This window comes from Natator depressus, chromosome 10 (genome assembly GCF_965152275.1).
Source record: "Natator depressus isolate rNatDep1 chromosome 10, rNatDep2.hap1, whole genome shotgun sequence".
Classification (NCBI taxonomy): domain Eukaryota; kingdom Metazoa; phylum Chordata; order Testudines; family Cheloniidae; genus Natator; species Natator depressus.
In genome coordinates, this window is record NC_134243.1 from 79,296,129 (window position 1) to 79,312,907 (window position 16,779).

The 16,779-nt window shown below is 40.3% G+C and overlaps 1 protein-coding gene across 3 annotated transcripts in view; it reads right to left on the reverse strand.

Annotated features, from left to right (window-relative positions):
* Window positions 1-1,509: 1,509 nt before the first annotated feature.
* AAGAB (alpha and gamma adaptin binding protein) overlaps window positions 1,510-16,779 on the reverse strand; it is a 28,582-nt gene continuing 13,312 nt past the window's right edge. For 2 of the 3 annotated variants that reach the window (XM_074966607.1, XM_074966604.1), the window contains 6 exons: window positions 14,334-14,417; window positions 8,727-8,809; window positions 7,571-7,664; window positions 5,819-5,923; window positions 5,121-5,170; window positions 1,512-4,529 (listed from right to left, as the gene is read on the reverse strand). In XM_074966607.1, the coding sequence (XP_074822708.1) occupies window positions 4,452-4,529; window positions 5,121-5,170; window positions 5,819-5,923; window positions 7,571-7,664; window positions 8,727-8,809; window positions 14,334-14,417 (494 nt within the window). In that variant the 3' untranslated portion in view covers window positions 1,512-4,451. Of the gene's footprint in view, window positions 4,530-5,120; window positions 5,171-5,818; window positions 5,924-7,570; window positions 7,665-8,726; window positions 8,810-14,333; window positions 14,418-16,779 lie in introns of all 3 variants that reach the window. The other variant, XM_074966606.1, reaches the window with a different exon arrangement.

Consider the following 16,779-nt stretch of genomic DNA (forward strand, 5'->3'; position numbering starts at 1 on the left):
GCAGACATACTGCTCTGAAAAGGCCAATCAGCATATGATAGCTTTAGGGGTTTTTTCAAAGACTGGATAATAAATACTGCCAAACCTGAGCTCATCAGTAGGCCTGGGTTATGTTTAGAATAGATGCAGACTGGTATTTGACAACTGAACCGGTCTGTAATGCACACTCACCGTTTTTAACCAACTTCTGCAGATCCCAATTGTGGATTAAAAGCGCAAGGGACAATTTCAGATGGAAGCCAGGCAAGTGACTGCTAGTCAAGAGATGCAAGTATCTCCATTTATACTCAGTATAAATGATGGTGACTTTTTTCTAACTGAGCAAAGTCTCAAGTTTTTGGAAGTACTAAAGCTTGCATTTTTGAATCGCATAAAACTAAAGCGAATGGATGAGATTAAAGTTAGTTCCACTGCTTTCATTTCACAAAATGTAATGGGTAATCCAGGAGTTTTACAACATTTTCCTGTAATGTGGTTTATGTTTTAATAGGGAGATTACATTTGGATGGACTAGCTCCTCTGGAATTTGGGAACATGTTCAACAGCTGCATCCATGGTAAAACAATACTGAGATGATGATTCTGTACCATTTGCTTTCTAGAGTGCAGTTTGTCCTTTCAGTGAGAAGTGACATTACACACACTCTACTTTTGTTCGTTACCTCCCTCACTCCCATCTGCTCAGTTATTTCTCTACTGAAGTCAGCCAGAATCATATGACCAGCCAATCCTCCATGGACCAGTAGGTTAAACTAGAAGTAGCAACACAGAAATTGATTGAGGGATCTCTGAAAGTTTATCCCTTTATAGTATGTCTTCTCATATTGTATGGGGTAGTAGCAGCTACACCATATTAAAAGCTAATTATTGGTGTCTTGTGGAAGCCCAAGTTTACTTAGCTAAAATCCTCACCTGAATTTTCTTGATTGCAAAGGTTTGAGGGGGGTTGGAATGTTCACCTTAATCCTTTTTAGCGTTAGGGTTTCTGTTTGTAAGCTGGGTTTGGTGATAAACGGACTTGCAAAGGTTGTAGCCCTGGAGCCAAAGTAACTGACATTTTCAATTTTAATTGCAGCTTCAGGGTTTTTCTTTGGGATCCTTCAAGACACTATTTCTGGGAAAAAACCAGCAGCTATTTGACAGTATACAGCAGTACTGCACAACTGCTTAAGGGCCCAGTTCATCAGGGTACTTAAGCACGTGCCTAACTTTAACCATGTGAGTAGTCCCTCTAAAGTCAAGTGTTTAAGTGCCTTCCTGTGTTAGGGGTTAAGCAGGAGGGAGGTACACTTGTCCAATTTAAATTGCAAAGGGAATTTTTGGTAGCCACTAGCTTTACCCTAAGCTGTAAAGTAGACTACTAAAGGGCCTGATCAAAAGCTCAATGGAGCCACTAGGATGCCGGTTTTCCAAGAGCTAAGGAAAGTTCACCTGTTGCAAGCCATGTCCTTATTTAACTACTAACATGAGATTAAAATTGATTTCCAAACTGTTACAGATGTATTTAAATAGCATTTTAATCAGCCCATTCCCATGTTTACAATGCTAGTTTACACATTAAAGAAAACCCTAAACAAAAGGATACAGCAGCTTTTCATTTTGCTTTTCCACTAACACTTGCTTTATTAATTTCTAAAACCTCTACTGTAAGAAATTTTGCAGCCAAAAAACAGAAAAAAACACCACCACACAAGTTCTCAAAAAATACAATTCAATAATCTAAGAAACGCTGAACTTAATTCCATCCTATTTTCTAGCCACAACAGCTAGTTTGACTCATGAATAGATTTTTGTTTAAAGTGCTTCAACTGCTGGGATACAAGTTTACAGCACTAAGCTGTTTCAGAGCACTCCTTGATGTGCTGACACGTTGGGGCAAGTGTTAAAACCCGCTGAAACGAATGGCCGTTACAGGGGCTAGACCACTAGTGCCAGTGGAAGTGCATACTGTACTCATTTCCCCATACTGTGCTGACAATCCTGGCTAGTTACTGCTGTTCGGGAGTCCTGGCACTTTCCTGATCAAATACTGCCAATCGTATCGACTTGTGCTGGTCTTTTAAAGACTTCTCACCCCCCTCCGTCCCTACCCCAAATATCCCTCCCCGTTAGCAGGAGGACAGGGTGGTTAGGTTGAATTGGTGTACTCCTTCCCTGCATGCCTTGGGTTCTTACCTCTTACTGGTGTCTCTTGCTTCAGCTGCCAGCACTTTAAAAAAAGTCAGTCAAGATCTTAAATTTTAAACTACGGCCAGATGTACCATGTGAATCTGCTTTAGGGAGCATTCAAATGCATGCTGCTCTTTAGGGTATTTAAATGAGTCTTCTCTACTCTTTTGCCACATGCCTCCCCACCACCTGACCAAATATTTAGCAAAGGTAAAGTCTCTGCCTTCCACGAAGCAAGGAGGCATGAAAGACTATAACTCAACAGAATATAACTCCATGATCTCTTCCTCAAAGCTCTTTCTGCTTGGAGAAGAGGATAGAACAGGATGAGATGGAAAAGAACAGAACAAGAGAGCTGATGCGGAGAGTTGTCTCAAACCCCTTCAGTTTGATTTCCAACACTGTTGACTGGGAGGATGGTTCTAAGGAGAGAGCAGTGCCTCCCAACACAGTCTTCTGCGTACAAGGAATCAGATCCATCCCTGCAGCCTTTCACTTTAGACTCTTGCCTGAGGAGGTCTGAGACTTTCCCATGGCTCCTGCAAAGTCAGTCCCAGGAGAAACACACAAATGACTGGACACAGAGGCAGGAAGCAGTGTAAGGTCTCTCCATACAAAGAAACCACCATTCAAAAAGGTCCACTTTGCTGTGATGGAATCACAGGTGGCAAGCCCTTACAGATGAGCCTCAACTATGATCAAAGCAGCATTAGTTGCTATTCATAATGGCTTCATAATTTTCAGTTTTGACTTGTGGCTTTGAGTGTTCCTGCCACCCTACTGTTTCATCATCATTTGATCCTAACCCAGGATCAAAACAGACCAAGTTCTGTGGATGCAAAAGACCCTATTGTCATAGGGCTTCCAGAAATTCAGGTTTTATGGATGCATTTATGGAGTTTCACTGAAAGTATAGGCTCAAGAATCCCTAAAATTTAATTTACACTGCGGCTCAAGTATCAGAAAAGTAAAAGCTCTCTATCTTTTCAAAGTAAAAAAGATTGTCTTGACATTGACTATTTTCATGTGGGTTAGGGAATACAGAGTGTTGCACATGACAAGCCTGAGAAGCATTAGAGAAGCCTTGGCTCTTGTGCTGAATAGTTGCAAGACGGCTGGTTGCATCATCTAAAGTGGCTTTTCTCTTCTGCTGAAGTTAGCATGAATGACATATTTTATGGGCCACTGTTTAAGGTAGGTCCCACCTCCTTTCACTGAATCCCTATCTGCTCTCTGATGAGGGTTAGTTATGTTTGATGAGAAAAGTAGACTAAACTGGTAACTGGCTTTTCCTTTACCTTCTTACCCCACATCCCCAACCTTCTTCCTTTCAGATTTCTTGTCTTCATGGTGATTATCTCAATGGTGCCTGATATGCTTATACTCTAAATGTATCTCCAGTCAATCTTTGCTTCCTAGTGTCCAGGGAGGAAAAGAGACACTCAGATTGAGCATCTACAATGAGGCAGAGGGGAAGAGGAATACTTTGCCAAGTACGCTCATTGTTAATCTACTATACTTTTTCTAGCACTGAATACCACTACAAAGCAATACTCCTCCCCCTTGCTGGTGCTCTAATACTTTCTAGTCTCCCGATTAAATACAGGTGCCTAAGGCTGTAAGGCATGTCATGTGACAATTTAGTGTTGTTGAGGTGATGGCTTTTACTCAGCATTTAGGATAAAATTCACCAGCACTAGGCCTGTGCCCTTCCCTAGGTCATTTTTAACATTGATGGCAATCAGTTAACAGGACTAATTCTGTGGCCTTACTCTACCATCTCTCAATAGCGTGCAATTCAGCAGTTTTCTTTTCCTGGCTCAAACAAGTCTGGTTCCTTTAAACCAGTAAATTAGTTCTAAAGCTACATAAAAACTTGAGACCAATCCAGGCCTCAAATCTTGAGTTTAGATTCAAGTACTGATTTGACAACCTCATAGAAAAAAAGACAGATGGTGAATTTGTTTTTTAAAAAACTAAGGAAACAACAAAAATGGTTATTTGGAAAATATAAACTGGTTTGCTACTTATGGTAAAGATGGTACACACTGCCTTAAAAATATAGCCACACAGAGAGAATACAGGCAGGAGAACAAACACAATCTAATGCAGTTTCAGGTGTTATGGAATGTGTTACTCAATGATAAGCAAGGAGGATCACTTAATTTCTAAGCAAACAAAGTCCAATAGCAGCTTCAGCAAAAAATGAGTTGTTTGTCGGAAACGTCCAGCATTAACTTTTAGGATATTGCATCAGGTCTACTACAAACAGCTACAGAGAACTTAGTTTTCTTCATCTGAGGAGAGGCCTTCAATCTCATCTCTGTCTCCTCCAATTGCCATCCAGAATGCTTTGGCCACCTGTGGGTCAAAGGTAGCAAAACAAGCTCAAGACACTTGAAGTTTGTGCTACATGCTGATAAATGTAAAGTGACCAGGAGTTAAACTCTGTAGCGACAGCTATATATAGTACTTCTCGCTGAAATGTTGTTTTCTTTCTCTGGCTAAAATCCCAACAAAATGGGTGTGACAATTTAGAGGGCTTTGGAATCTCTGCAAGATAAAATCTGTTTGTGAAATTTGTTAAAGCTTGATCTAATTCCCACTAAAGTCAGAGAGTTTTCCACTGACTTCAATGGAGTTGGTTCAAGCCTTCAGTTCTACTCCATGATTTCTGAATTTCCGATAACTGTAACCCTCCCTCAACTTTAAAATTCCAGATTGTTGCCATTTTCCTGGGAGATCAGCAGCAGGCCCATTGGCCAGATTAGATCATTTGTATTCTGTTTGGAAGATGCTCTATATGTATAAAACTCCAGGAGCAGATCTATTTTTCTATTTATGAAATAGTCATTCCTTGCTAAATGTCCTCAAGAGTAGCTGCTATTTAGAAACATGAACACGCAAAGCTGGAGAATTCTGGAGAATTTAAGTTCTTGTTTCACACCTCACCTTCTCTGCATGTAGTTTTCTCTGTTCATGGGGCAATGTTGCTGCCTTGTCTGTAGGGAAAAGAAGAGTAATGTTAGATTGTCTCCCTCAAGGGTTAGCAGAGTTACTGAGCATTGAGAGAAACAGAGATGGCCTACTGCAGTGCTCCAGGAGGGATTGGAAAGTCATTTCTGAACTACTGGAAAATCATGGGAAAGGAGAGAGTGGAGACTTTAGCGAGGACTTCCAAAATTCAACTACGCTAGAAATTCAGTGGTTTTAAGTATTTTGGATTCCACCTCACAACCATTTCTAAACCTCCTTAAACCTTAAGATTAGCATGAAGTTCTATTTTTTTTTTAATCACATAATTCTTGTCATGGAATTGTTCATAGAAGATTGTGGAGTAGAAGATCATGATAGACTAGTGCAGAATGTTTGAGCTACTCCAGTGGGACCTACTTAGATGTTCTTAAAAATAAAGCACTATTTACCTACAATGATGAGTTTGATTGACAAAGGACTATTGCTTTCAAGATCAATACTAGATAAGATGAAAAGGGAAGTACAACAGATCAAAGTGTTCAACAAGATTTCAACCATTACAAGAATAACTTTCAAGATGTTCACATGGACGCAATGAAGTTCCCAGGTCTGCTAACTGGCTTTTTGACTATTAACTGTTCAGTCACTGATGGTGTGCTCTTCATTTACAGTACCTTTCATTTCCTTCAGCTTTGAAAACAGTCTTTCGAAATTCTCCAGATCTCCTCCTCCTGTGGTAAGACTGGCTAGCTCTTGAATATCCGTATCTAACATGGGATCTGAAATAAGTATATTAACATTGATCTAAGCAGGACTGTTCCTGCTGGATAGCACATTAGTTTGATGATAAATTGCTGGATATTAAACATTATATGGAGTACTAGTGAAAGACTCCTGGCTCCCTTTGCAATGTGATGGATAAAAGGTTTGAATTTTCCATTGGTTCATGGCATTAATTACTATGTTACTCGGTTCTGACGTGACACACATTACAAGGTGTTTTAAAATCTGACAAAGTTCAAGAACATGGTTTAAAATTGCTATAAATGTCAAAATATAACAAGTTTTCTTGCTGGTCTTAACACTATCTGCCTTAGAAATGGCTGGGGATCATTACAAATCGAAGTGCTGACTTAGTTTTTGCCTAAACATCACCATCAATCCCCAGAAGACTAGGATTTGGACAATGCCTGTTAAGCACTCAATACCAGGTAGTTTAAAAGTTCTCATATTAGTCCCCTCTAATACATCCCAGCCCAATAAGTTAAATACTGTACGTTGGAAGCTAGGGACTTTTACATTTATACACTCAATGTTGTGAACAGGGAACAATTTAAATCTAGTCTTAACCCCAAAATATATATTTTTAGTTTTGTTTCCATACTGTAAAAGAACTAAGCCTGTAACCTCTTTCCATCAGAAGCAGAGGCATCCATGGAACTATGTTCTCTTCCAGTGATCTGAAGAGTAGGTTGGGGATGAGGCTGAGATAAGTGTAGTTTTGCTAGCTCTCACAACTTGATAGTCTGGTGATGGTCTGAGATTTACTTAAAGCCCCAGCTCCTGTAGTCATGCAGGAGGATCTCAGCTTTCATTTAAAAAAAATGCTTCTAGCCCTCATGGTTGTGGAGAAAGACTTGAATGCTCTGAGTTAGCAATATGGCAAGTGGAACCTCTGTCTTAAATTCTGAGGGAATCTGTTCCCGGCCGGGTTGGGCCTTGGTTTCTCAAAAAGAGGCATGATTTTGATGAGAGGGTTACTTAGTTTCTAGGGGCTCTGGCAACCCCAACCCCAATTATGCTATTATCTTTGGGGAGAGGATGGGGATGGCCAGGAACCATTAGCCTTCTGTAACTATCCAGCATAGGGGTGCATATATGCCTGCATGTGCATGTTGTTCATCATGTCAACTTTTTAATAGGGAATACAACCATATGCTAAAATCTTTGATCGAATGGTAGGAAATGTCAACTACTGACAGCAATGAAGGCTAAGGACATGTAAAAAATGAGGCACAGATTTGTGTACTGTCTCTTTAAAGCAAGATTCTGCCACAAACAAGCTAGGAAAAAAAGGAGAAATTGCTTATCTGTAATTCCGCTTATCTGAAGAGGTTTTTTTTTTTTTTTTTACTCCGTTCCCGTTCTTGGTCTTCTGCTTAAAAGTCCCAAGAGCAGGCATCCAGTCAACGTGGTATCTTTAGAGAAGTACTATTATGCAGTTTCTAACTGGAAACTATTCTGATATTGGTTACCCTATGGGCCAGAGAACTAAGCCACAAAATCATCCAGTTATAATGAGTAATGGCTCTCTTCCCACACAGTTTTTTGGGAATGTTCCTTTTTTGTACACATCATGGTTTAGTTTCTACCTCACCCTGTAAAACTCATCAGAATTTTGTTTACTAAGCAAAGGAAGAACTTACCTACAATGCTGTCAATCTGCAAGTTGTTTGTGCTAGCTGCATCTCCTCTGTTGTCTAAATGAGATTCTGCTCTGTCCACTGCTGGTGGATGGGGCTGTCAGGGAAACTACCAGTTATTACTATAACCAAGAAGAAACAGCTCTCTCTCTATTCCAGTTCAAACATTCAGGAAGCCAATAGGAGTTCAGAGAGTCAGATATTTATGAAAGTCTAACGAGTGTTTAGAAGAAGCATTCTTGATAGTCTTAATCATTTTTTTTAAACAATATCTCAGCTGAGTGAAAAACTTAAAGCTACACATCAAACGTAGCTGCGGTGTAGCAACACCAAGAATTCAGTTGCTTTGTGTTTTCCCTTGAAAGCTTAGCCTTTTCAAGGGATTGTTTCATATGGATCTTGAAATGCAAGTTTTTCAGGACAGAGCACCTATCTTGTGTATCTTTACTCATCCAAAGTGCTGTATAGAACTGTGGATGTACATAATGCTACTATGGTACATATTTTTCTGAGCTATGATATTCCTGCAGACAATTTAGGACTTTTGAAAAATAACCTCTCAAACCGTAGCTCTAATCTGGCACAAACACTACTCCCAGACATAAATGAAAAAACCCCAGCATCTTGACTAGAATTTTGTATAACTTTTTCTTGGCTCCAGCCTGCTGTCTGAGGGAAAGCATTTACACAAATGTCAGACAGCCTATGACTGACACCCACATTGAAAATTCAACCAAGTTTCACCAGGGAAAGTTGCACAGCACAGTTCCTTTGTGCTCAGTAACAGCTCGCAGCCATGAGCTGACAGCTGTTCCGTTACTAAGGGCATTCATCTTACAGGTAATCTTGAGTATGCATCCAATGAAGTGAGCTGTAGCTCACGAAAGCTTATGCTCAAATAAATTGGTTAGTCTCTAAGGTGCCACAAGTCCTCCTTTTCTTCTTGAGAAAAATGCAGGCTGCAAGTCTTCAGGCCTCATAACATTTACAGAGGGTATTTCCTTTACCACTGTATTTAGAGAGGACATGAAGTGTCCTTTGAGGAAAAAGAAAATGAAGGTGGAAGACAAAGGGTGTAATCACATTGTGTGACAGGGAGGAGGGGGGGCAGGGAGGAAAAACACTGATTTAAAAAAAAGTGAGAAATAAGAACGTTTACTTTTCTATCTTGGTTCTCTTCTGACCCAATGCTGCAGTTTGCACCTGCTAGCGTACTGAGAAGGCCAAAGCCCTGATTCCTGTCTGAAGAAAAACAGCTATTAGATTAACAGAAAATGCAACACTATTCCCAAAGAGCAGTTCAGCAGATAGGATGAAGTCTTTTACAGGGAATAGCTAAAGCAGTATATAAATCATGACACAAACCTATGCCCGTATAGTTTACAAAAAATGAAGTACCTAAAAGATGCTGATTTAAAATAAGGTTGGGGCCTAGCACAACTGTCCCCCTGAGCCTACAAACCCTTGCGCACATGTTTACCTTCGTGCATGCGAGCAGTCCCACTAGTTGCAGGGCTGAGTCCCACTGGCATGGCAGCATTATTTCTAAGTGTTAAAATCAGTGACGAGAGTGGGGACAAGGGTTGTGGGAGGTGTTAAAAAGTGAGTGTGGGCCTGGACATTGTATGTCCTGGTCTCTAAGTACCAGTTAATGCTTGGATTCCACCAGACCCCCCCGACAGAAGCACAGTTCGGTATGATTTTCAGAACACAGCAGGAGAGTACACTAGTGATTAACAAGGGTGGTGGAGTTTGTTTCACGTACCATAGGCAGCATCAATGGAGGTGAATGCCTGTTATTCCGCAAAGGAAATGCAACAAAAGCCTTTGTTTATATACAGCTCTATCCTCTAAATCTGACACACCTTAATGTCATGAACAATAGTTTTAAGTTTATGCAGGATTAACGTACGGGTCCATTGGCCACAGTACAATGTTTACTCAGACTGTACGATGTTCTGGACACTCAATTTTTATGAACACATGGTGTATTTTAACAATATTTTAAAAAATCCTACCAAGCCAGCAACATGAAGCTGAAACTAGTTCATTACCCTCCCATCTCTGACCTCTAGCATGATGGGTTTTAAAACTGCTAAGTATTACTAAGCAGAGACAAATTTAACAAGCAACATTAAATGTTAGGACTAATATTTTTGCAGGGCTGGTACTGACAAAAGTATTTATAATTATTTGCATGCTGAATATAATGGACTCAGAGCACTTCAAGTATTTTATTAGTAACAGAGGGCTTAGTCAACTGAAAAGTTAGAAGAACATAACATTCTGTTTATAATTCAAAATGCGAGATTTCATGTCTTTTTTTTTTTTTACTTTTAAAAGAAGTCTGCCCTACATTAACATTGCACTAATGACTTAACTCTAGGCTCCAGCTTGGATGATGTAATTTTTATACACATTCCAATTCAATTTGTAGTTTATACAAGATTTTTTTTTTTAAACCAAAATCATCAGCTAGCTGGAAAACATGTAAAAATCCCTCAAATAATTCCAAAGACCTCCTTTCCCCTTTAATAAAATTTGTCATTGTGTGCTTGAGTTTAGTGATGGATTTTTTTTAAAAATCCACTTTAGTCTTTTACCAAGTATTTGTTTAAACTGGCTCTGCTGTATGCAGTTTTATTGATGAAACAGGTTATTTGCCAGAGGCCCCAGGGAAGAAGTGAATCAGTCTAGCTGACTGAATCTCCTTAAAAACCTTGGGCTGCAAGAAGCGTGAAAGCATCTGAGGTATGCCGCCAACTAAATTAGCATCAGATGAAGTGATAATATATTGGAACCCACAGCCCAACAGAGAGTAGTTTTAAAAAGTTTCTGTAGGCTGTGCAAAAGCTGTCTTTTGGAGAAGTGGTAAAAACGAAAGATTATTAACCAGTTTGAGTCATCTGAAAGTAGGCTGGACATTATTGTCCAGCCGGTACAAGAGAGAACATCCCTGCCTGTGCAGAGGCATGGATTTTGCGATGTAATAGTGTAGTTCTTGTTGGCTTCTCATTTCTATAATTAGAGCTCATGTTATATAGAGAAATGACACAAGGATTGCACCCTCTCCTGCAAGCTTGTTTGGAACTTGACATATTGGTTTGAAAGTACTGCCCCATACAGCAATGATTTGGGAGCAGGAAGCTGTGTTTCTCTAAAGCTGTGAGTAGGCAGACACAGACCTTGGAGTTGCAGTTACACCTTTGAGAAGTCTCCCTACAAACTCATTTTATTGGATGTCAAAATTATTTTATCGTCTGGGCACAGCTCTGGAACAGGGCAAAGCATTAGAAAGTATTCTTCCTATGAACCAGGAGCCAAAAATTAGCTAAATCCCTTCCTCAGAAATAACTGGCATAATTTATGGTTCTATTAGGTTATCAACAGCAGATTCTTTACAGCTTCACAAATGCCAAAGTTAAAAAGTAAAGTTTGCAACAGCTGTGAACTGCAGGCTGGCTGTGTTCACAGCATCATTTTGAGCACTGCACTTGCTTATTTGGCAGCCAAGGTATGTTTACTATATTGGTTTCTATTGAAACATTCTCCCCACCCCCACACTCATCTGTTGTAGCCATATCCAGCTGAAGATTGTGTTAACTTTGCACCTTTGACTACCTCAGCTGTACTCTGCCCACTAATCCTGCTCTACAACTGCAAAATGAACACACTACACTGCTGAGCAGCTTTTAAACAGCTTTCTCCTCCACTTCAAGATGTGGAATTTGTCCCCAAAATTGTCTGGTTTGAGGTTCAGAATAGGTAATAATTAGTCCTGGATCAGAGTGATAGATTGACAATCCTTATCTTGGGTAAAAGAGTAAAAATGCCTGCTTTGTCCCACTGGAAGTTAACAGTCAGCATTTGTTCAAACAATAGGGCTTACATACCTCACTACAGCAGGCAGAGAAGAGGTTAGCTCCCTGCAAAAAGGAGAGAACTAGTTAGCTGGCCCCACCCCAGTGAACCTGCTCAGTCTCCACCTGGGCTCATTGGAACAAGTACTTAAGCAGGAAAGGAGGTCAGCTGGAGGAGTCTTTCAAATGAAAGCAGCAAGTATCCTGTTCCTCTTCCCCCATTGTAAGGAGACAGCAGAGCCAGTCACTTCCTCAGCCTGATCCTGAACATCAAAGAATAGGGACTGTTTTATTTATATCAAAGAACTTTGTTTGCCCCTCCTAACCCCCGGAGGTGACAGAGCCATCTGACTCCCAAGACCAAACACAGGTAAGGACCTGCTTTACCCCTGCCAGAGGATGGAACTCTGCACAGCCTCTCAGATAAGCCTATTTATTTTTCTTTCGTTTTGCATTTCCCTTCACTGAAGTACACCAAGCTGACAGTGCTGCACCGGTGACACTTAGTTCACAGTTACAAGGCTTTATTCACAAAACAGTTATTTCAGTACAATAATGTGGCTGAATTGTAACCATTCAACCCTATACTGAAGTACCCATTTTGCTCTATAATCTCGCTCTGTTATAGAGAGCTGTACTGCCTTATTTATGAGATGAGTGTGGAAGAGGCATCAAACATGTTCTTAGTGGAAAGGGAGAAAAGAAGGCTCCAGTAGGCTCTTCCAGTTACAATTTGAACTGCTGGAGAAACGAAAGCATGTATATGTTCCAACAATTAATTTAATATATTCATTCTTTATAAAGCCATTATTTAAAACAAGTTTCTTACAAATGTAAAAAACAGCTGAATCTTCTGATTTTAAAGTAAGGCAACTACTAAATAAAGTAAAGCAACTAAAATAGGTATTTGTGATGTAGCCTTGATGGCCAATCCTAGTTTAGAAGGTATGGTACATATCCTTAGTAGAAGAAATCCTTAGTATTATGCAATCATCCTATCATTTCCTGTAAAAATCCTCACACAAAGAAGGATAAGCAGCAAGGCCAGGCAGCCACTGACTGGTGGTAGAGGGGTCAGCCAACAGAGAAGCTAAGATTTTATTTCTGCTACAGCCAGTTTTAAGGATCAGGAGGAAGTTGAAAACAAAGGATTGTTACAGGTTGTACAATGTTTTACTTAGGCACACTGAGCTCGGTCGTGCCCCTTTGAAAGTATGCTCAAGCTGCGAGAGAGTCCAAATGTAGTTCATTTCCTGACATGTTTGTAGTAATGTACAGCAATGCTATGTAGTTATTGCATAGTGGAAACTTTAAATCTGGATTCTAAAGAAGTTTGACCTTTACAAAATACACTAGTGATGTGTGGGAACTTCCCCCCAATGTAGAATTCAGCATATGACTGAGTCCTGCTCTTCGGTAATATAACATCTGTCAAATGCAGGATGTAAAACCAGGAAACAAGCTGTCAAAATAAGTGTCTTCCACTCTAATGAAATAATTTACACCATATCAGGATGGCTATTGGTTTTACCGCACTCACAGCTATATAAAAGTTGGAACCTTTTTTGAAATTTCATTCTGACTTAATGCGACAGTCACCAGGTTAATTTAAAACAATCTATTTCCAGTTTAGTACTTAGTCATGTTGTACTGGAAAAAACACTACCATTAGGTAATCGGTTATAGGAACTAGCAAAGACCTTTCAATACTCAGTCACTGTGTGGGGTGGGGGAGGGAGGACAGGGAGAAGGAGCCAAGGTAGTAGAGAAATATGTGCCAGAGAGGAGGTGACTTGAAAATCCATCTTCCTACATTTTCTCAGATAGTCTATGCACTTGCAAGGGCAACTGAAGGGTTCTTTGTTTGAAAAGATGGTTGTATCTATACTACAAAAATAAAGTATGCTAGGCAAGCACTTCTCCTCCCTTTTAATGAGCCCAAGCCTAAGTAGATATTTCCACAATCTGACAGTCTCTACCTGATGGCCTAGTGCCGGAGGAGATGATTTTTCCATGTTTGCTCCTGTTCTCAAGTACTTCCATGTAACCAAAGACTCTGAAGCTTCTATTGCTCAGAAATGGAGAGCTTTGTATATTTTCACACCCAACTCATCTTATGAAGAGTGACTAGCAGTAGTACGCTAACTTAGTCTCCACTACAGCCTTCTGGAATACATGGTACAGGATGGAATATGTCTGGACACTGGCTTACCAGTAGCTGAGTCAGTAGAAATATAGGGTATAAATATCTGATTTTAAAAATACCATAGGGTAGTGCTATTTTATGCTTCTACTTTGGGGTGTATTTGGGGAGGGAGGGTAACGTTCCGTTCCACGAAGTCGGACACATGGAATGAATTCCTCAGAAAATCCAATCTCTTCCTTCAATCCTATTTTAGCCACTATTTTAAAGTGTAAGAACAACTGATCTGTGACTCAGTGTGAGGCAATATAAACTTGATAGGCAAGTGCACTGAACTAGAGGTGGCTTCATTACAAGTTTTAGAGTCAGAACAGACGGGAGGCAGGCCACCTCACTGCCAGAGCTTTGGTTGAATGAGCTTTAATTTCATTTGACCCTGATCTATCTATCTTACCGAAGACCACCAAGGAATGCTTGAATACAACCATTACAACATAACAGTTCTGAGTATAGCGGGAATGCTGTGAGATGGTAAATTTTGAGTCTTTTAAGGCCAGACACCTGGAAAAGATTGCTGAACAGCCAGCCCCCAAAAGCACTCAGAAGGAGCTCTGTTTTTATATACCCTTTTGCAAGTGTGGATCTAGTACTTCCACTTTAAAAACCTGCTGAACTTAAACTCTAGCTGTAAGAACTGAAAACTATTGGCATTAACTTATCCAGAATTCCAGCTTTACACCAGAGAAAAGCCTTGGTTACATACCACTCTTCATTACTACATTAGACCAGACATTGGCGTTCAAGGCTTGTACGATTCGTTTCACCCCTGTGGACTCAGGAAAGTCATCTAAACGAAGAAGACAAAACTCATGTAATTTCTATCAAAGTTATTCTGAACCCTAACATGCACGACAGTAGAAAATTAAACTTGGAAAACGGTCACGTGGTGCATCAACAGTAGAAATGAAACAGAGACCAGCCCTCTGTCCCAGACTCCAATTACTAGAGCGTGCAACCCAACCCAAAGGGACCTGACTACCAGTGTCAGGGTTGTGTCAGGTCAGAAAACAATCCAACTCTCTCCAGGTCTGGTCAGGGAGGCTCTGATCACTTCCCCCTGCCCATCGGGGTGTTGTGGTGGCAGCTTCAGGCCCACCGCTGCACTGAGTGAGAGGTGCTGTGACTTGTCCAGCAAACTGGCAGAAGTAAAGCAAGCATGCAGCAGCTGCTGCTGCACAGAACCCATGGGTAGGAAACTGCTGGAGACCGATTGCACGGTAAGAGGGGCTGTGGGAAGCCCTCACTAGGCTGAGCTCTAAGGAAAAGGTGGCAGTGGTGCTGACAGGTTTGGCGGGAAGGGTCAGGTCTGAAAAGAGTCAACCCTCTAAGGATTAGGTTAGGCTTTAGAAGTAGGCCTGAGCAGACCTCTTCTAATCACTGGAAAATTTTCTTACATACTTAACCACTGAATACCTATCAGGTGTGAGTGCTTGTCTTATGCTGCCGAGCAGACTGGTACTGAAAGTGAAGGGATGTAAAAAGTAACCTGCTTAGGGAAAAATATTTGTCCCTTTGTGCCTCTTTGATACCCTACATTTTTGCCAGGTGTTTAAATTTTTTACTTCATCGCCTTGTCTTCCATGGGTCTAAGCAACATTGATTGAGCTCTCTCCGCCTTAAAATGAAGAGTTGGATATGTTGAATATTTAACAAAAATTGCCCTTGCATATTGCTGAGACATTTGAGTTACAGGTATGTGTGCTACGAAGTGCAACGCTATGAACTGAAATCACGCCCCCTTATAGTGAAGCAGGTGGCAGGTGTCACTTGTAGTACTGCTATCTGTTCTGCTCTTGATGGGAAAAACTGCTAGAATTATGACGAGTCCTGAATATTTAATGTAAAAAGCAATCAACCCCTCATCCCTCCAACAATCTGATCTTTATACACAACAAAGGAGGCAAACCCCATTTTTTTCCCTTTGCAGTTCACTAGTTAAATAGGGCAGAGATGTTTGGCCAGCTGACCATTTCCGGTTATAAAATGTCCATGCTCTACTATTTAAAAGCTCTACGACAAACGCTATAAAAAGCCTGATTATATTTTGATTGATTAATTGGAATAGGATTACAGGGAAAGCCTAAAATTACGTCTCTGAAAACCTGTAACTTCAGTTGCTCCTTAAATTACTCTAACCTGAGAGCCATTTTTATTATTTCAGTTTGCTTACTGTGTGCATCTGACAGCACTTTGTGTATAGTCAGTTTCACCATTTCCTTGGATTAGTCAGTTTCCTCTGTGGAGGTCTCTCACAAAGCAAAAGGGGAGAGAGAAACATTTCAGGATAGGAAAATATGACTGCAAAAAAAAAAATCGCGAACATTTCTGGGATGACTCAGGGGCAGGTCTAGTAAATTACATTACCTTTAACGCCTTTTAAAAATAGATTTCAAGGTGACAGTGACCCTTAAGTTTAAAATACGAACAAAAAGCCAAAGAGCAGGGTCTCTCAGGAGACAAAGCACAGGAGTGACTGTCATGAGGCTGAATTAATAGTTCCGGCTCTCATTACAAAAAGTAGCTGACTGATATTGTACTCGTAATGAGAGCTCCGAGTCAGCTGTAGCAGCTCCTTTGGTAATTTTTAAACCGCTCTTGGCACTATTTATGTGCTGCATCCATTTTATTATGTTCCTGGGTAAGCATTTCATGTAACAGGTTTACAGGGGAAACAAGTTACTCATTAGAATGTACTTCCTTCAATGTCTGAGTCACAGTGATTCAATATTTTAATGTTAGACAGGTACGAGAGCTAGAGTTTATGTATCACCACTCAAAAACTAACATCCTGGCTGATTATTAAGATTACTTATTTTATTTGCATCTAAACAAGTGAGTCATACTTTAAAAAGAAAGTACATTTAAAAGAAATTTCCACTGAAAGAAAGCATTAGTAACTTTAAAGTACAATTCTACTCTGAAAAGTGATTAAAAATGATACCATGGGGTTTCATAATTGTCTCCCAGTAACTTCTGTATCAGTTGAGCTCAGTTTACAACTCAAAACAAGCTCTTTTCCCTAACTGCGAGGCCTGCAAACTCAAACTGATCTAAAAGACAAGTTGGGTTCTTTCCTTCTTGTACAGCACCAGTAATGAAGGCCCTGTGAAATATGGAACCTTGTAATTTTCTGCACAGAGATTCTTCAG